This window comes from Cyclopterus lumpus, chromosome 22, assembly GCF_009769545.1.
Source record: "Cyclopterus lumpus isolate fCycLum1 chromosome 22, fCycLum1.pri, whole genome shotgun sequence".
Classification (NCBI taxonomy): domain Eukaryota; kingdom Metazoa; phylum Chordata; class Actinopteri; order Perciformes; family Cyclopteridae; genus Cyclopterus; species Cyclopterus lumpus.
Window position 1 is genome coordinate 8,454,104 of NC_046987.1, and position 13,435 is coordinate 8,467,538.

Genomic DNA, 13,435 nt, shown 5'->3' on the forward strand with positions numbered 1-13,435 from the left:
CAGCAGACACTGTCGCTCTGCACAGCAGACTATAGGAGAGGTAGATTTATTTCTCAAAATATTATGACATTCTTCTCATTAAATTACAACTTTATTATTATAATACAAGAACACAGGCGGTGATGATGATGTGGTATAGCTGAGCTGTCAAAGTCTCTGTCCACTCCTCTTCTCCACATGTTGAAGTGTCCTCGAGCGAGACATTGAACCTCATGTTGCTCCCCGGGCCCACGGCTCCTAATAATGCACAGAATGGGTTAAATGCAGAGCTCAAGTTTGAAAGTGCGTATATAACGATTGTAATAAAGTCTTAAAAGGTTTGATACAAAATAATCTGAGCTGACGACAGACAAGTGTCTGTCAAACTGAGCTGAAGGTTTTTGTATCTTCAACAAAATATGTACAATTCATTAATAAGCAATCTTCAGATCCCTCTGGAATACTTTTAGTCAGTGAACGCAGTCACTCTGAAGTACACAATGCTCATGCTTCCTCCAGACGCAACGCAGCGTATTTCAGAGGAAGTGATAAATCCATGGCGCTGTCCATGGTCCTGAAGTAGCAACGTAGAGCAATTTAAATAATGACATATCGCACACTTCGTTTAGTTCATGCTAAACAAGTACTCATCATACAGACTTTTTTAATACACTTTGTCATCCTGTGTAACAATAATTAGCTGTAAGCAATGTCGCTCCAGCTACTCAGGATGCATTTACTAGTTAACAAAGAGACAGACGGACACAGATCCAATACGGCCGCCCAGTGACATGGCTGACCAGGTGTTAGACACAACGCAGGCTGCCTCTGGGCCTGCTTCGTCTGCTTTCTCCTACACCCCATTAGGCGGAGCATAATGCAATACCCTGGACAATACATATAAAGTACACACACGCACATAAACACATAAACGTGCACTACGGCATCTGTACCGCGTAACGATTCCGGGCGTAGCGGTCTGCGCCAAAAGCAGCAGGTGTGTAGCTTGTGAAATCTGCTGTGCGCAGACGGCGGGTGCCAATCTGTCATCGTTACACAGACATCCGATCACGTGGAACAATGCTGTGACACCATGGCGACATGGAGGGAGAGACAGAGGGAGTGCGGAGGAGGGAGAAGGTGAAGAGAGCGCCTCCTGGCAATGCCACATTTTCTGTTGCATCTGCATCCAACACATGGACGGTTTGGCAAGTTTGTCTTTTGATGTGATGGAATTGGCGAGGGAGTGGGTTTGTTAGTGAGTGTGTGTGTGTGTGTGTGTGTGTGTGTGTGTGTGTGTGTGTGTGTGTGTGTGTGTGTGTGTACACAATTCAACATCAGAGGCAAATAAATGCTATTCAACTTCTGTTTATTTCTCTCTTATACACAACTTACAGAGGAGGACCGGGTCTATTTGTGAGTCATCCCGAAAACACACACATACACACACACCCACACACAATGTGATATCTGATGATGCTGGGAAAGCTGATAGCCAGCAGAGGTTTCTTTAAAGAGTGAATAGTCAGGCAGGGTGATTTATCAGTGAATACTCCCTCCCTCCCTCTCTCCATCTCCCTCCCTCCCTCCGTCCCTCCCCTGTCCTCTCCATGTCCCTGTGTAAAGTATGAACACGCCAGCCCTATAAATCTGGATGCGAGATGATGAGAGTTGGTCCCCTCAGTCCAGTGGGCCACCAGCCAGGCTCGGTGCCAATGACATCATCCTACCGGATAGATTGATAAAGTGTGTGATGTTGAGGCCAGGTCATTTGGAATGACATTGGGTTTAGATTTAAGGAGTGTATATTTATATTGAGATAAGAGGTATTTTGGAGTGCAGGGAGCACTCCTGAAGACCTTCTTTAACTCTGTGGTGGCATCAGCCATCTTTTATGGAGTGGTCTGCTGGAGCAGCAGCATCTCGACAGCTGACGGAAAGAGACTAAATAAAGTGGTAAAGAAGGCCAGCAGTGTGCTGGGGTGTCTGCTGGATAGGGTGGAGGTGGTGGGAGACAGGAGATGAACAACACCTCCCATCACATGCAAGACACCCTGGCAGCTCTGTACCGCAGGTCCTTCTTTCCTGCTGCTGTCAGGCTGCACAACCAGCTGAGCTCCCAGAAGACCACAACACACTTCAATCACCTCAAACACTTCTCTCCAACCTGTGTAATATAAACACTGTACAAAATAGTTATATTTATATATAATATCCAGTTACTGTAGACTCTGCACTGTTTTTATTACTATTTTTTTACTGTTTATTATTTATATCACTTGTTTTTTTATGTTGACCTTACTGTGTCTCCTGTGTGCACTTTACCCATTTGCTGCTGTAATACGGTAAATTTCCCCACTGCAGGACTAATAAAGGATTATCTTATCTTATCTTATCTTATCGTATCTTATCTTATCTTAGGACCAGTAGCTTATAGCTTATGGTGGCTAATGTTAGCTAATCCTAACAAATATTGCTGTATAACAGAATCACTTAAAAGTTATGTTCTACTTGGGCTATTGTTACATTTGAGAAATATGTTTTTTTAAATATATTTTTTAATATTTTTAAAGATAAAGCAAAAGATCCAAACTGCTGTTTAAAGATAACACAAAAGAAGTTGTAGATAAACTTTACCTAAAAAGAATGATTGAAAATCTGTTAATTATGTGGGGTTTTTACCATAAAGATAAAGCCCCGCTAGTTCAATTATCAGACCCACACTCCAATGACCACAGATGACAGACTCGAGCTCGTAGTTTTACTTGCTGCAAGGAGAATGTTGAGCTCTGCACATCTCCAAAACACTCTGGCTCGCCATTCTCCAGACAGTCCTTTTTATTGAAGCAAGTGGTTATCCCACACAGAATGAGGAAAACAGTTTGTCTAGTTCCTTATCAGTCTGAGATGACCCTGAGACATGTGTGGTGCGCGGGTGTGTGAGGTATGTGGGGAGACACGAAACAAACCTTGTTCCGTGCCTGCACATTAAACCTGTTGACCTCTTGTCCTCAGGGTAAATGGTATAGAATAAGTAAAACAACAACGTATTACTCTTCTTCTGTTAGCTACAGTAATTACATTCATAGGGCGTACATTCTTTAATGCAAATTGAAAACACATGCTCTAAACTCTAACAATTATGAATTCAAATCACTAACTATCTCATCAAAGAATAAGTGAACAGCATCACAACTCTGACCAGATGGTTGGACGGGACTTGACTCTGGTGCCATTGTCATGTAAATGTGAGTTTGGTGTTCTGCACAAATTAAACATTAATCTAAATTAGTCTTGGGCCTGAAAATCTGATTTTTCTATTAAAAACCTCACAGCCGTGAGATGAGTTTCTAATTCAAACCAAATTACTTACATCAATCAAGACTCATTCTTTCTTGATGCAAATGGCGAGATTTGCATCACCTTGGTCCTTAATTGAACCTCACTGACACGAGGACAACTCCAAACAGTCATGTGGTTTTTACACTTGTTTTAGGAGGCAAACCAAAGACACGCCTCAGAGAACCGCATGGATACACAAACACGAGCCGTCTTACCCCTTTCTGTCCTGTTTGCTTGCACAAAACTACAATGTCTTTCGCCCTTGCCGACTACTTGCCTGACAGACTCTCTTTTTCCGCTGTTATCGAGCGCGATGACGCACGCATGTTGGAGGCAATGAGCTAGAATAGAGCTCGACAATGATTACATTTATTGATTTGTAGAAATAACAGTTGTGGGACATCACATTCCCCCCCCCCCCCCCCCCCTGTTTTCCTTGTACAATCCACTACATGTGTAGTTAAAAGCAAGCCTTCATTATTGTTGTCTGGAAGTGGGATTTGTGCCTTTCACGAATGGAGGGATTTTAAAATTATGAGTTACCGAAGCACATCGACAAACGGTGATGCTGCGTTGGCTTGGCATCGATTCAGCCTCCTTTCAGTCCATTCAGGATGTTGACTGTATACTGTAAAAAGAAACGTTGTTACACTAATTAGAGACCCAGCGCATGCTGACTCACTACATTGCACTTACAGGTGTGTGTTTATGACAACAACGTTTCACTGTGAAATTATGTTATAGTTCCACAGAGCCGCAGCTGTTTAAGGAAGACTATAAACATGTGGGTTTTTTCAACCTGTTATTGTAGAGATGTCAGCTTCTTGTAAAGGTTTGACCTTATTTTACATGAATTTAAAGATGGCTGTCACAGATTTATGACACAATGAAATGCTCCACATGCTGCAGTTTTTAGTAGAACACATTTAATGTGAATTGAGCCCAAAGATGACAAGATTGGCACAGTACGATGGGCACTTTTCGGAACTCTCTGATTATAAGTGGAGCCTGTTTAAACCTGCAGGTACCTCCAGATTATATAACATGTCACATGTCCGTCACAATCCTGGGATGCACTGGTGTGTACTTTACAGTAAATAACTGACTCACATCATGTTGCTGTTTGTTCCTCTTTGCAAACTAAACACGCGGAGGCTCATAAGGATTGTCGCTTCTGATCTGTGAAAGAGGGTTAGGGTTAGGGTTAAGAAGAAATGATGATGAGTAAAAGAGAGAGATGGGAGGATGGAGTAAAAAAAAAAGGGCGTGCACGTGCAGGGGAAGGAGAAGTGAGGGACGTGTCATTGGTGCACACGCCCCCATCGTGTCAATATGGCCATCCACGGGGCTGAGAGCTCCTGATAGATGCTCCAGTAAGACAGAGGGCTGCTGGGGCGTGAAGGAGGCCATCAATATCCTCTCCGCACAAGTCCCTCTGTCTACTTCTGTCTATGCAGCTCTCTCTTTCGCTTTGGCCCTCCATCTTTTTCCATCTGTCCAACCTCACTTGTCCTTCCCTGTTGCACACATCCACTTCTCTTCTTTTTTCCATCATCCACACTTCAGCACCGTTTAGAAGCTGCAAATCACTTTAATACGGTCTCGACTCCTCCACCCTAAAATATTTATCTCCCCCTTCTTCTCGACTCCCCTCGGCTCCCAGGAGGAAAGAGAAACCTACCTATCAATCTGACCTAGGGCCCTTGGGGTTGATGGAAAAACGATGGTATATGTTTTACCTCCTCCTCTTTTGTAATGGCCTTATCTTACCTTCCTCCAATCAAATCCATCCATTCAGTCCTCTCTGTCTGGGTTTTTCCTCTTATCGTCATCGTCAGGCTGTTAGCTGTGGAGCTCAAGGACCAATGTAGGAAAAAAAACTGCTCAACTAAATGTTTCCTGATATGTACAAACACAGTGGGAACACAGTTTGTTTCCACCCTCAAACTGTACGACAGTACACATTCAGTGTGCATGCGTATTAAATGTCCATACATGTACATGCCGTTTCAGATCCATGCACTGCTCTTTACAGGCAGAAAGCATGTATGAATGATTTAATGAATTAAATGATTCCACACCCACTCAAACATCTACAAAACAGAATAGGGTTTAAGATATGCACTTAGTTGAAACCAACTTTAAATAGTAACTTGAACCCCCTGAAAATCTTGTGTTTGCTCCCCGTCAATGGTTTTACTTCTCGCCCTGCTGCAGTGATGGAGAAGTGTGCTACACTGACGCCACTGATTGTCATTAGAACTTCCAACCAGAGAGGACGATACAACACAGCTTTTTAACCTGGCATGAGATAACTCCTTATTGTTATAAATGCCACGTTCATTGTAAACATTATCAGATAATTTGATTAAGTCAATAGGATCATTACAATCACTTAGAGACTCGGATTCCAACAACCATTTCCATCCCATAAAATACTCAATTAACCTGGATGTAATTGAATCTCTTATCAAATCTTCATCCACCCTCGCTCTTTTATTATCAAACAGAAACTTACAAAACAATCACACGGCAAGCTTCTCATTTTCAGCCAGTGCTGATTTAGTTCGCGCCGGTTGAAATGACGACTGCTGTTGGCGGTAGACTCCATCAGCCATAGATAATTACTGTTTAACTTACCCGACGGCCAAAGTCTAACTTCTGGCTGCTCTCTGTAATCAGCCAAAGATTGTTTGTGAGACAAAGACGATATATTCTAAGCTGATGATGACAGCACTAATATGGCAATGGCTTCCTTAACTATGGGAGGGTTACTTTAGACCCACAGCAGACCCTAGTCCTGAGTCTCCATTATCTATCTGGAGACCCCGATATTAGCCATACTAGTGATATTTGTGGTTCTCTGATTTATAATCAATATTAGGTTACTTCCTTAACCCACACACACAGACTTGTGTTTGCGTTGTTCGTCAACACATAATTTGTACCTGATTTTAAATACATAATTTGTACCTGATATTGGACATATTTGAACCACAGTCACTTGCAAACTCAAACTCAAGAAAGTATATCCTCAGCATCAGCAATAATACTGACAGCAGTGTTATGGATCTCTCATTGCAGCAAGATGTGCTTGGGTTTTTAGTTAGCATCCATGGCCTCATAGACACTCACACACACACACATTTCTTGAATAGACAGGGGACATCTTGACATGTGATGTCTTTTTACTCGCCGCAGAATGGCAGTGCTTGTCGGTAACTGAAGGTCGTGCTTAGATCCCAGCACTTGCGTCTCTCTGAACGTCCACTGTTACGTCCACGTACAGCCACAGGAGCCGACTAAAAGGTTTTATTCTTTTAACCATTTATCCCGATGCACCTCGTTTTGGGGCTCCCACAGCAGTGAAGCTGTTTGTAGATTTCTCACAGCGTCTTCATCTGCAAACACTAATGGCTGGCATAATTTCAACGCTTGCTGTTTGATGTCAGACGCCAGCTGTTTCCCTTCTAAGGAGGGAATATTATGAATATCTTTGACAAAGAGCTCCTTCTATGACAGGTGCTGACTCCCTGTTTGTTTTAGGAACTGATGTTTGTGGTTCTCTGATTTATAATCTTCTTTTATTGTGCTTTCATTGCCCTGAATATGAGTGTTGATTCTGTATGTAACGGACAGATTTGCCCTACGGTGAACTCAAGTTCGAACAATCAGCTCTCTAATTATCATTGAGTATAATGTTTTACATCATGATGCAATAAATCTAAGAGCTGGATTAATGCATTACATGATCTACATTATACAATATTTTATAATAGCTTTGATGTCACTGTGGCAGTAAAATGTCATTCCTGCCGGTAAATAGTGCTCATTGTAAATGTTGATTTTGACATTTGGGAAATCTAAAATACTTTCACGTGTAGAGACTGGAGCCGTTAGCTTGGCATAAAGACTGGAAACAGGGTACAAATAAAACAACAACACAATATTCAACTACCAGCACTTTTTAAAACTGCTGGATGCTATTATTTTAATGAACAGACATGAGTGTGATACCAATCTTCTCATCTCACTCTCAGCAGGAAAGCAAACAAGAGCATTCCCTAAAATGTCAAATGACCTCTTGAAGCCTCAGACTCACAAATATTGATCCCATAAAATACCACCGGTGTTGTTTAATTCATATTTGCAGCCAAGCTTGTTCACATACAATGCAGGGTGACAGTGCAGGGTAATTAGAAGCAGGCAGCGCTTACACTGATGCGATGATGAGTTCCCCTGCAACCCTGCGCTCAGCACCGCGTCTCCTCTGAGAAGTGCTGGATCAGCTCCAGGGGGAGGCTGCATATACACAGGGGGCCCCCGCTAAAGATGGATTGTGCCACTCAAGGGGAAGGTAAACTGAAATTGGTGATCGGCCACACGGATGGGGCTCGAAGCTGTTGGCGTGGTAGTGTGTTGACACTGTGATTTGTTTCCGGTATAGTCGGTTGATGTGTGTGTGGTCATGCCTGTGAGCACACGGTCGCGTTGGTTCATCTGCGTCGGCACACGTCCGTGGGAGCTGTGGATCGCTGTGCACTTCCTTTTATTGACTCCCTATTGACCCAGTCGAGATAAACAAGTCTTTATTTGACTTGTGTCCCGCAATCTGTGCGCTGCCCAACTCGGAGTAAACGAGCACAGTGTCGGAGCCGCTCCTCTCGGCATATGCTAAGTCGTTGGGAAATTCACCAACTCCCCCAATAAAAGTTTTGGAAGGCCTTGCACCTGTGGTGTCACACCTCGCTTTATATAACCTTGTGTGTTTGTCGGAGACTCTGCATTCTTGTGAAAAAGCCAAGAACAGCCTTAGCACGAGCTAATTAGCACCTGTATCTCACACATGTCATACGAACCGGAGAAAGATAGAGAGAGTGAGGGAAAGTGTGAGCAAGCCGCGCTAATGTGGAAATGAAGGCTTTAATTATGGATGAATACATTATCAGATCAAGGCTAAGGATTTGCTCACCGTGTATGTTGTGTTTGGAGATGGGCTGATACCAGGGGACTCCACAGACCCCTGTGAATATCTCTCTGTTTGTTTACTCACAACCAGTAAGAGGTCAAAGTCCACTTTTACTCTATTTTTGAAGCACGAATGCAATAAACCATCTCTAGTGTCCTGAGATTATATTTGTATGCGTAGAAGTATGATAACGGTAATAGTATCTACATTTACCTTGTGTACAGCCTCACAGAGCTGGGAGAACGCCTGTAGAATCTTAATTAATTAATAATTAGCATTGAATTCTTCTCTCTTATCCAGCAGCTTAACATAATAGTGATTGGCCCCGGTGCACGTTTTTTTTCTTGGGCCCTTGCTCCCAAAACACAAGCGAATGTTTGAACGCACACACACCCACGGACACACAAAACCACTGAATTGCAAAGCCGACAATTGTTTTGCCCCCATTGATTGGCTCACCGCGCGACTCCCATCCCGCAAACGAGCCTTAGATCAGCACCACGGACAGCAGCCAAAGCGCCACTTTTAACAGCGCTAATGTACCAGTCTGCCCTGGACTCGGCGGCCAGATGTTACCACAGACACAGTAGGTGTGTATTTTCCAACACGTGAAAAGTGACAACAACCTGTTTCTCAAAAAACGTCATATACATACAGGTACATACATTTAACTCCACCTAAGGATGAAGAGCAGGGCATCAAACTTCCAATTGTGTGAGACGACATGCTCTACCACAGCCAGCCCTGCCACTCGCCTTAGAACAGCGGTTTCGGGAAGTTGAAATGAGGAGTTATCTATTCAATTCCTCCTCATTTCATCACAAAAATCTAAAACGGGTGGCTCGAGGGAAATCGCCACGGAGCTGAACGTTTCCTTTCAGCTGTTCGTTATATTTGATGTAATTACCAGTAAATATTCCAATAAAAATAAAGTGTTTTTTCCTATTTCAAATAGGAAGATAAGTGGTTATGTCTACAGTCTGATCTTGAGTGCCCAGCTGACAGGTTGCCTACTTTGTATACATGATGTAACAGAGCTGCATAGTAACCGATTCAGTGAGCAACCAACGTGATGCTCACTTGCTGCGAGAGCGTGGTGTGGGGAGGCCATTTTTGCACCGATTGATATTTACACCATTGCGCTTATCTTCAAAAGCGGAAGCATAATAAGTCTAGCTGACTGCTAAAGGCTGGCAGCCACTTTACACCTTCAATTAGAAAGCAAATGAGAATCACCCAAGAACAGTTCCCATACTGTAATAACAGCCTGACCAAGATCAATATGGGCTCCTCACAAAGATATCCAAGAGCACTTTAAATTTAAACAGACAGGGCAAACTAATAGAGCCACTTGCTTTGACTCTGTGGAATTATAGTGTAGGGAGTGGGAAGTAGAAAAGACTAATTAAACTAGTAAATTCTCTCCAGGCTTGGGATTTCTGCCAGTGCAGGCCACAGTCATTGAGTGTGGTTTAACCCCACCGACCCCAACCTCCACAAAAGCACATGAGAACAGACATCCCAATAAAGACACACGGCGATGCACTTACTTCTGCAAAGTGACAACAGCAGCTGGATTACTCAGTGGAATTGTCTTTTCAGTCCTCAGTGTTCTCCGTTTGTCTGTGGTGTGAGTGTGCAGCATTGTCTGATAGCAATGGAAACTGAATCCTATAGGACTTGGCTTTTTGATCAACATGTAATTGAAGAAAAGCATTTTGGCACTAGAGAAAAAGAAGAGGTGCTCTGAAAGAGTGTTGTGAGTCAAATGTCCAGAAAAAGAACCAGCAGACAGTTCTGGGATGAGACACTTAACCTGTCCAGACTGACAGTGACAACACACCTGTCAAAGGGCTCTTCCATTCGTCCGCTGGTCTGCCGAGCTGTCCTCGCTGCACTCTGCCCATGAGCAAGGTCATCTGGGAAGGAGAGCTAGAAACGGCAGCGCTTTAGTCTTTTGAGAATGTATGGACATGTTTTGCTGCAGGAGGGATTTGACCCATCAAAGGAGCTGTCCCCCTGTTTCTCACCAAAAGTCACGAGTCCAAGGTGGTTGCACATTTAATTAAGCCCCTCATTAGCAGTGATTAGATGAAGGAGACCCTCGCACAAAACCAACCTTGGCCACAGCTATACGTCAGGGGCGACAGACAAACAGTGACACGCCCCAGCTGTTTTGGGGCCGTCTGTGAAAACTAAGGCCTGAGGAAAGAGAGCACATTTTCCTCATCCTTCTGTTCATTATGCCAGTCTATAAAAACCAAACCCATTTAATAATCTTATTTGATTAACATAATTTTGGAGGCTGCCTTCACTCTGTTGGCTCCTGGGAATTCAATTATATTTTGAGGCTTACAGTACAGTGTGCTGTTATGTTGGCATGGGAATAATGCATAAATGCATGATGCATGTGAAGCTGATATATGCTTGAATTGAAGGATATTTCCCAACGTGAATACCAAAACTGATGGATGGCAATCAATGGATTTTTCTTTGCTTTAGTCTGAATTTCTTACCCAGGTGTCCGTGTTCATATTTATTGCACACGGCATCTGGTGCACATGGCAGTGATAAATTGAGGCAATATGATTTCTTATTTTTAATTTGTTTCCCTTTGATGCCTGTCTCTGCATCATTTTGTCTTTTTATGCAACCGCCTTTGGCTGATGGTCACATTATCCACGGTGGCTGGGTTTCTATTATATTGCACATGGGTACAACTGTGAAAGGACATTAGGAGCAACAACAAAAAAGCACCGTTGTTCTCTATGTTATTTGTTCAAATTTTTTTTATTTGCTTTTGACAGAGAGAGAGAGAGAGAGAGAGAGAGAGATGTTGAATCCTGAATAGCAGTTGTTAATATTTTCATATAAAGGGCGGGGACATTGACATTTGTACACACATGCACACTTATAGACTTTCGCATATGTGTCGCCTCTATTAATCTCCTGTTGTCTCTCTTTGGTCCTTGTTTAGAATCACAGTGCACACTGTGTGGTGAACCAGAAGGTGAGTGGGCCTCGCCATTCCCCAATAGCTTTTTTCATCGTCATCTCCCTTGCTTTTCTGCTGTTGGGGAGGGTGGGAAGTGGAGCGGGGGCGACGCTGTGCTGCAGACACACTGTTCTTCAGTCTTCATCATCTCAGCAAAAGCAACGGTGCGGGCCGGGATTTAGGTGCCACGCCGAACAAAATACCCTGTACATAAAGATAGTGTCCTCCTGGTTTTGATTCCATTTAATACCCCTTACTGTACTGTTAAGCCATTCAGAATGAATTCATTCAACAAACTTAACCCCAGGAGGCGGCCATCTTTATGCATTTAAGGTGACTCTGACTGACCCGACTGATTGACTGCATGACACAGCTTCAGAGTGCTGACTGACCACACTTGCTTCTGCTTCACATCTCACTGAATGTTACAATTTGTGTACACATCTCATTCCATATTCCATGAGTGTCCATGCACTTCTGACACTACTCTCATTCCCCATTGCCATGTGCAAATCCTTCCCACAATTTCGAGCCTCAAGCCACACTCTCTCTCTCTTTGCATGGATTGCATTTTGAGGGAAGATTGTTCCTCTTCAGTCCCTCTCCTCAGCTACCGCTGGTCATTATTGCTCAAGCGTTTCATCTATTCTCTGTTGTTGGGTTTCATATGTGAGTCTGCTACTACTGACGATCCCACAAAAACAATAGTGACCCAAAATTTCCTGTAAATACAACAGGAGCTGACAGCGTTGGTTGCATTTTGCAGTGAGAGGGGTGAATCTAGAAATAACCCTTGAACATGTCCAGTGACAGTTATGATATTTCCCCCTGGACTTAACCTTGTCCAGGAATCAACCATGTCCCTCAATAAGCATTATTCTATGTCTCAAAAATCGATGGGGCTCTCTCCGCTTTGCTTGATTGGATTAAGACGTAATCAAATCAAGCGCGATAACTGTGTGCCTGTGACCTTCCTGCGCAGACAGGCAGAGAGCGGAGAGAATAGAGGCCTGAGGGAAGGACAGAGAGAGTGTGTGTATGTGTGGCTGTGCACAGTACGTTATGTGTGCAAACGGGTGTGTAGCCGGACAGAAGGGAGCACCAGAGGCGCCTCCATGGTGTTGCTCCTTGTTGCACAGGGCATCGGGGCCACAGAGCCACATGGAGAAGAAGTGTGGTGTCCCTAATACCTCCAGAGAGAGACCAACCCTGGATGAAAAGAGAGACACTGTGTGGTATCGAAGCCTTAACTCAGTGTGTTGAAGCATAAGTTTGCTCAGTTTATACTTTTATTTAGGTAGGGCATATTGCATGACCTCTTAGCGTTAAGACGACGTTAATCACATGCATGTCAAATGTGTAGCATAGTTTGTTAAATAGAAAATAATTGAAAAAACATTGTAAAAGCAGCATTAAATGGCCACTTTGGCTAGCAGAAGAAGCTAACACAACATTGATATTGTCTCAGCTCATGAAGAGAATCTGCTAAACAGTTGCTTGTTTACACATCCAGCAGATATGGTGCAACGTAATTCAGAGTTGTATTTCTGGCCAACTGATAAATGACCAATATTTGCACTTCTTTTAATTAGGTTTTGGTCTCCACCCACCGCCGTGGGTGGAGACGTGTTTTGTTATGAACTAAATGCTCCACTATAGCTCCTGGGCAGGTTGCATACAGTGGATTTATTTATTTGGTAGTGTGTTTGTTGTTGCTGAAAACAGCTCCTGCTGTGCCTAGAAGTGAGACTGAGGAGAGCTGAGAGTAAACTTAAACAGCAAAGTTGCCATAAAACCAGAAGAAACGGCTGAAAGATGCTCAAACGCTGCGTAAAGCTGAGGAAAACTGCAGAGGCAGTGGGTAATTATGTGTGGGTTTGTTATTATGGCTAACTTCTTTGTCATGTTAGCCTTTGTTAATATAACAATAGTGAGCAGTAGAGTACACTTTTCAATATACAAAATAGTACCATTTAATAATCTTTATTAAAACTGAGGTATCATATTGTCACTGGTGTTCAAAATCAAATCAAATACTCCGCCCATACCTCTATGTTAGTGTGTTTGCTCTGGAGATAGTCGGAGAAGACTCGAGTGCATTCACAAGGCATACCGAGGCCTTATTGCCTGCAGGTAATTGGTGTCCTGCG

The 13,435-nt window shown here is 43.2% G+C and overlaps 1 protein-coding gene across 1 annotated transcript in view; it reads left to right on the forward strand.

Moving 5' to 3' along the window:
* Positions 1-13,435, forward strand: part of dlgap2a (discs, large (Drosophila) homolog-associated protein 2a) — a 138,840-nt gene that overhangs the window by 57,970 nt on the left and 67,435 nt on the right. The window contains exon 3 of the mRNA XM_034563478.1: positions 11,268-11,300. Within this exon, the coding sequence (XP_034419369.1) occupies positions 11,268-11,300 (33 nt within the window). The remainder of the gene's footprint in view (positions 1-11,267; positions 11,301-13,435) is intronic.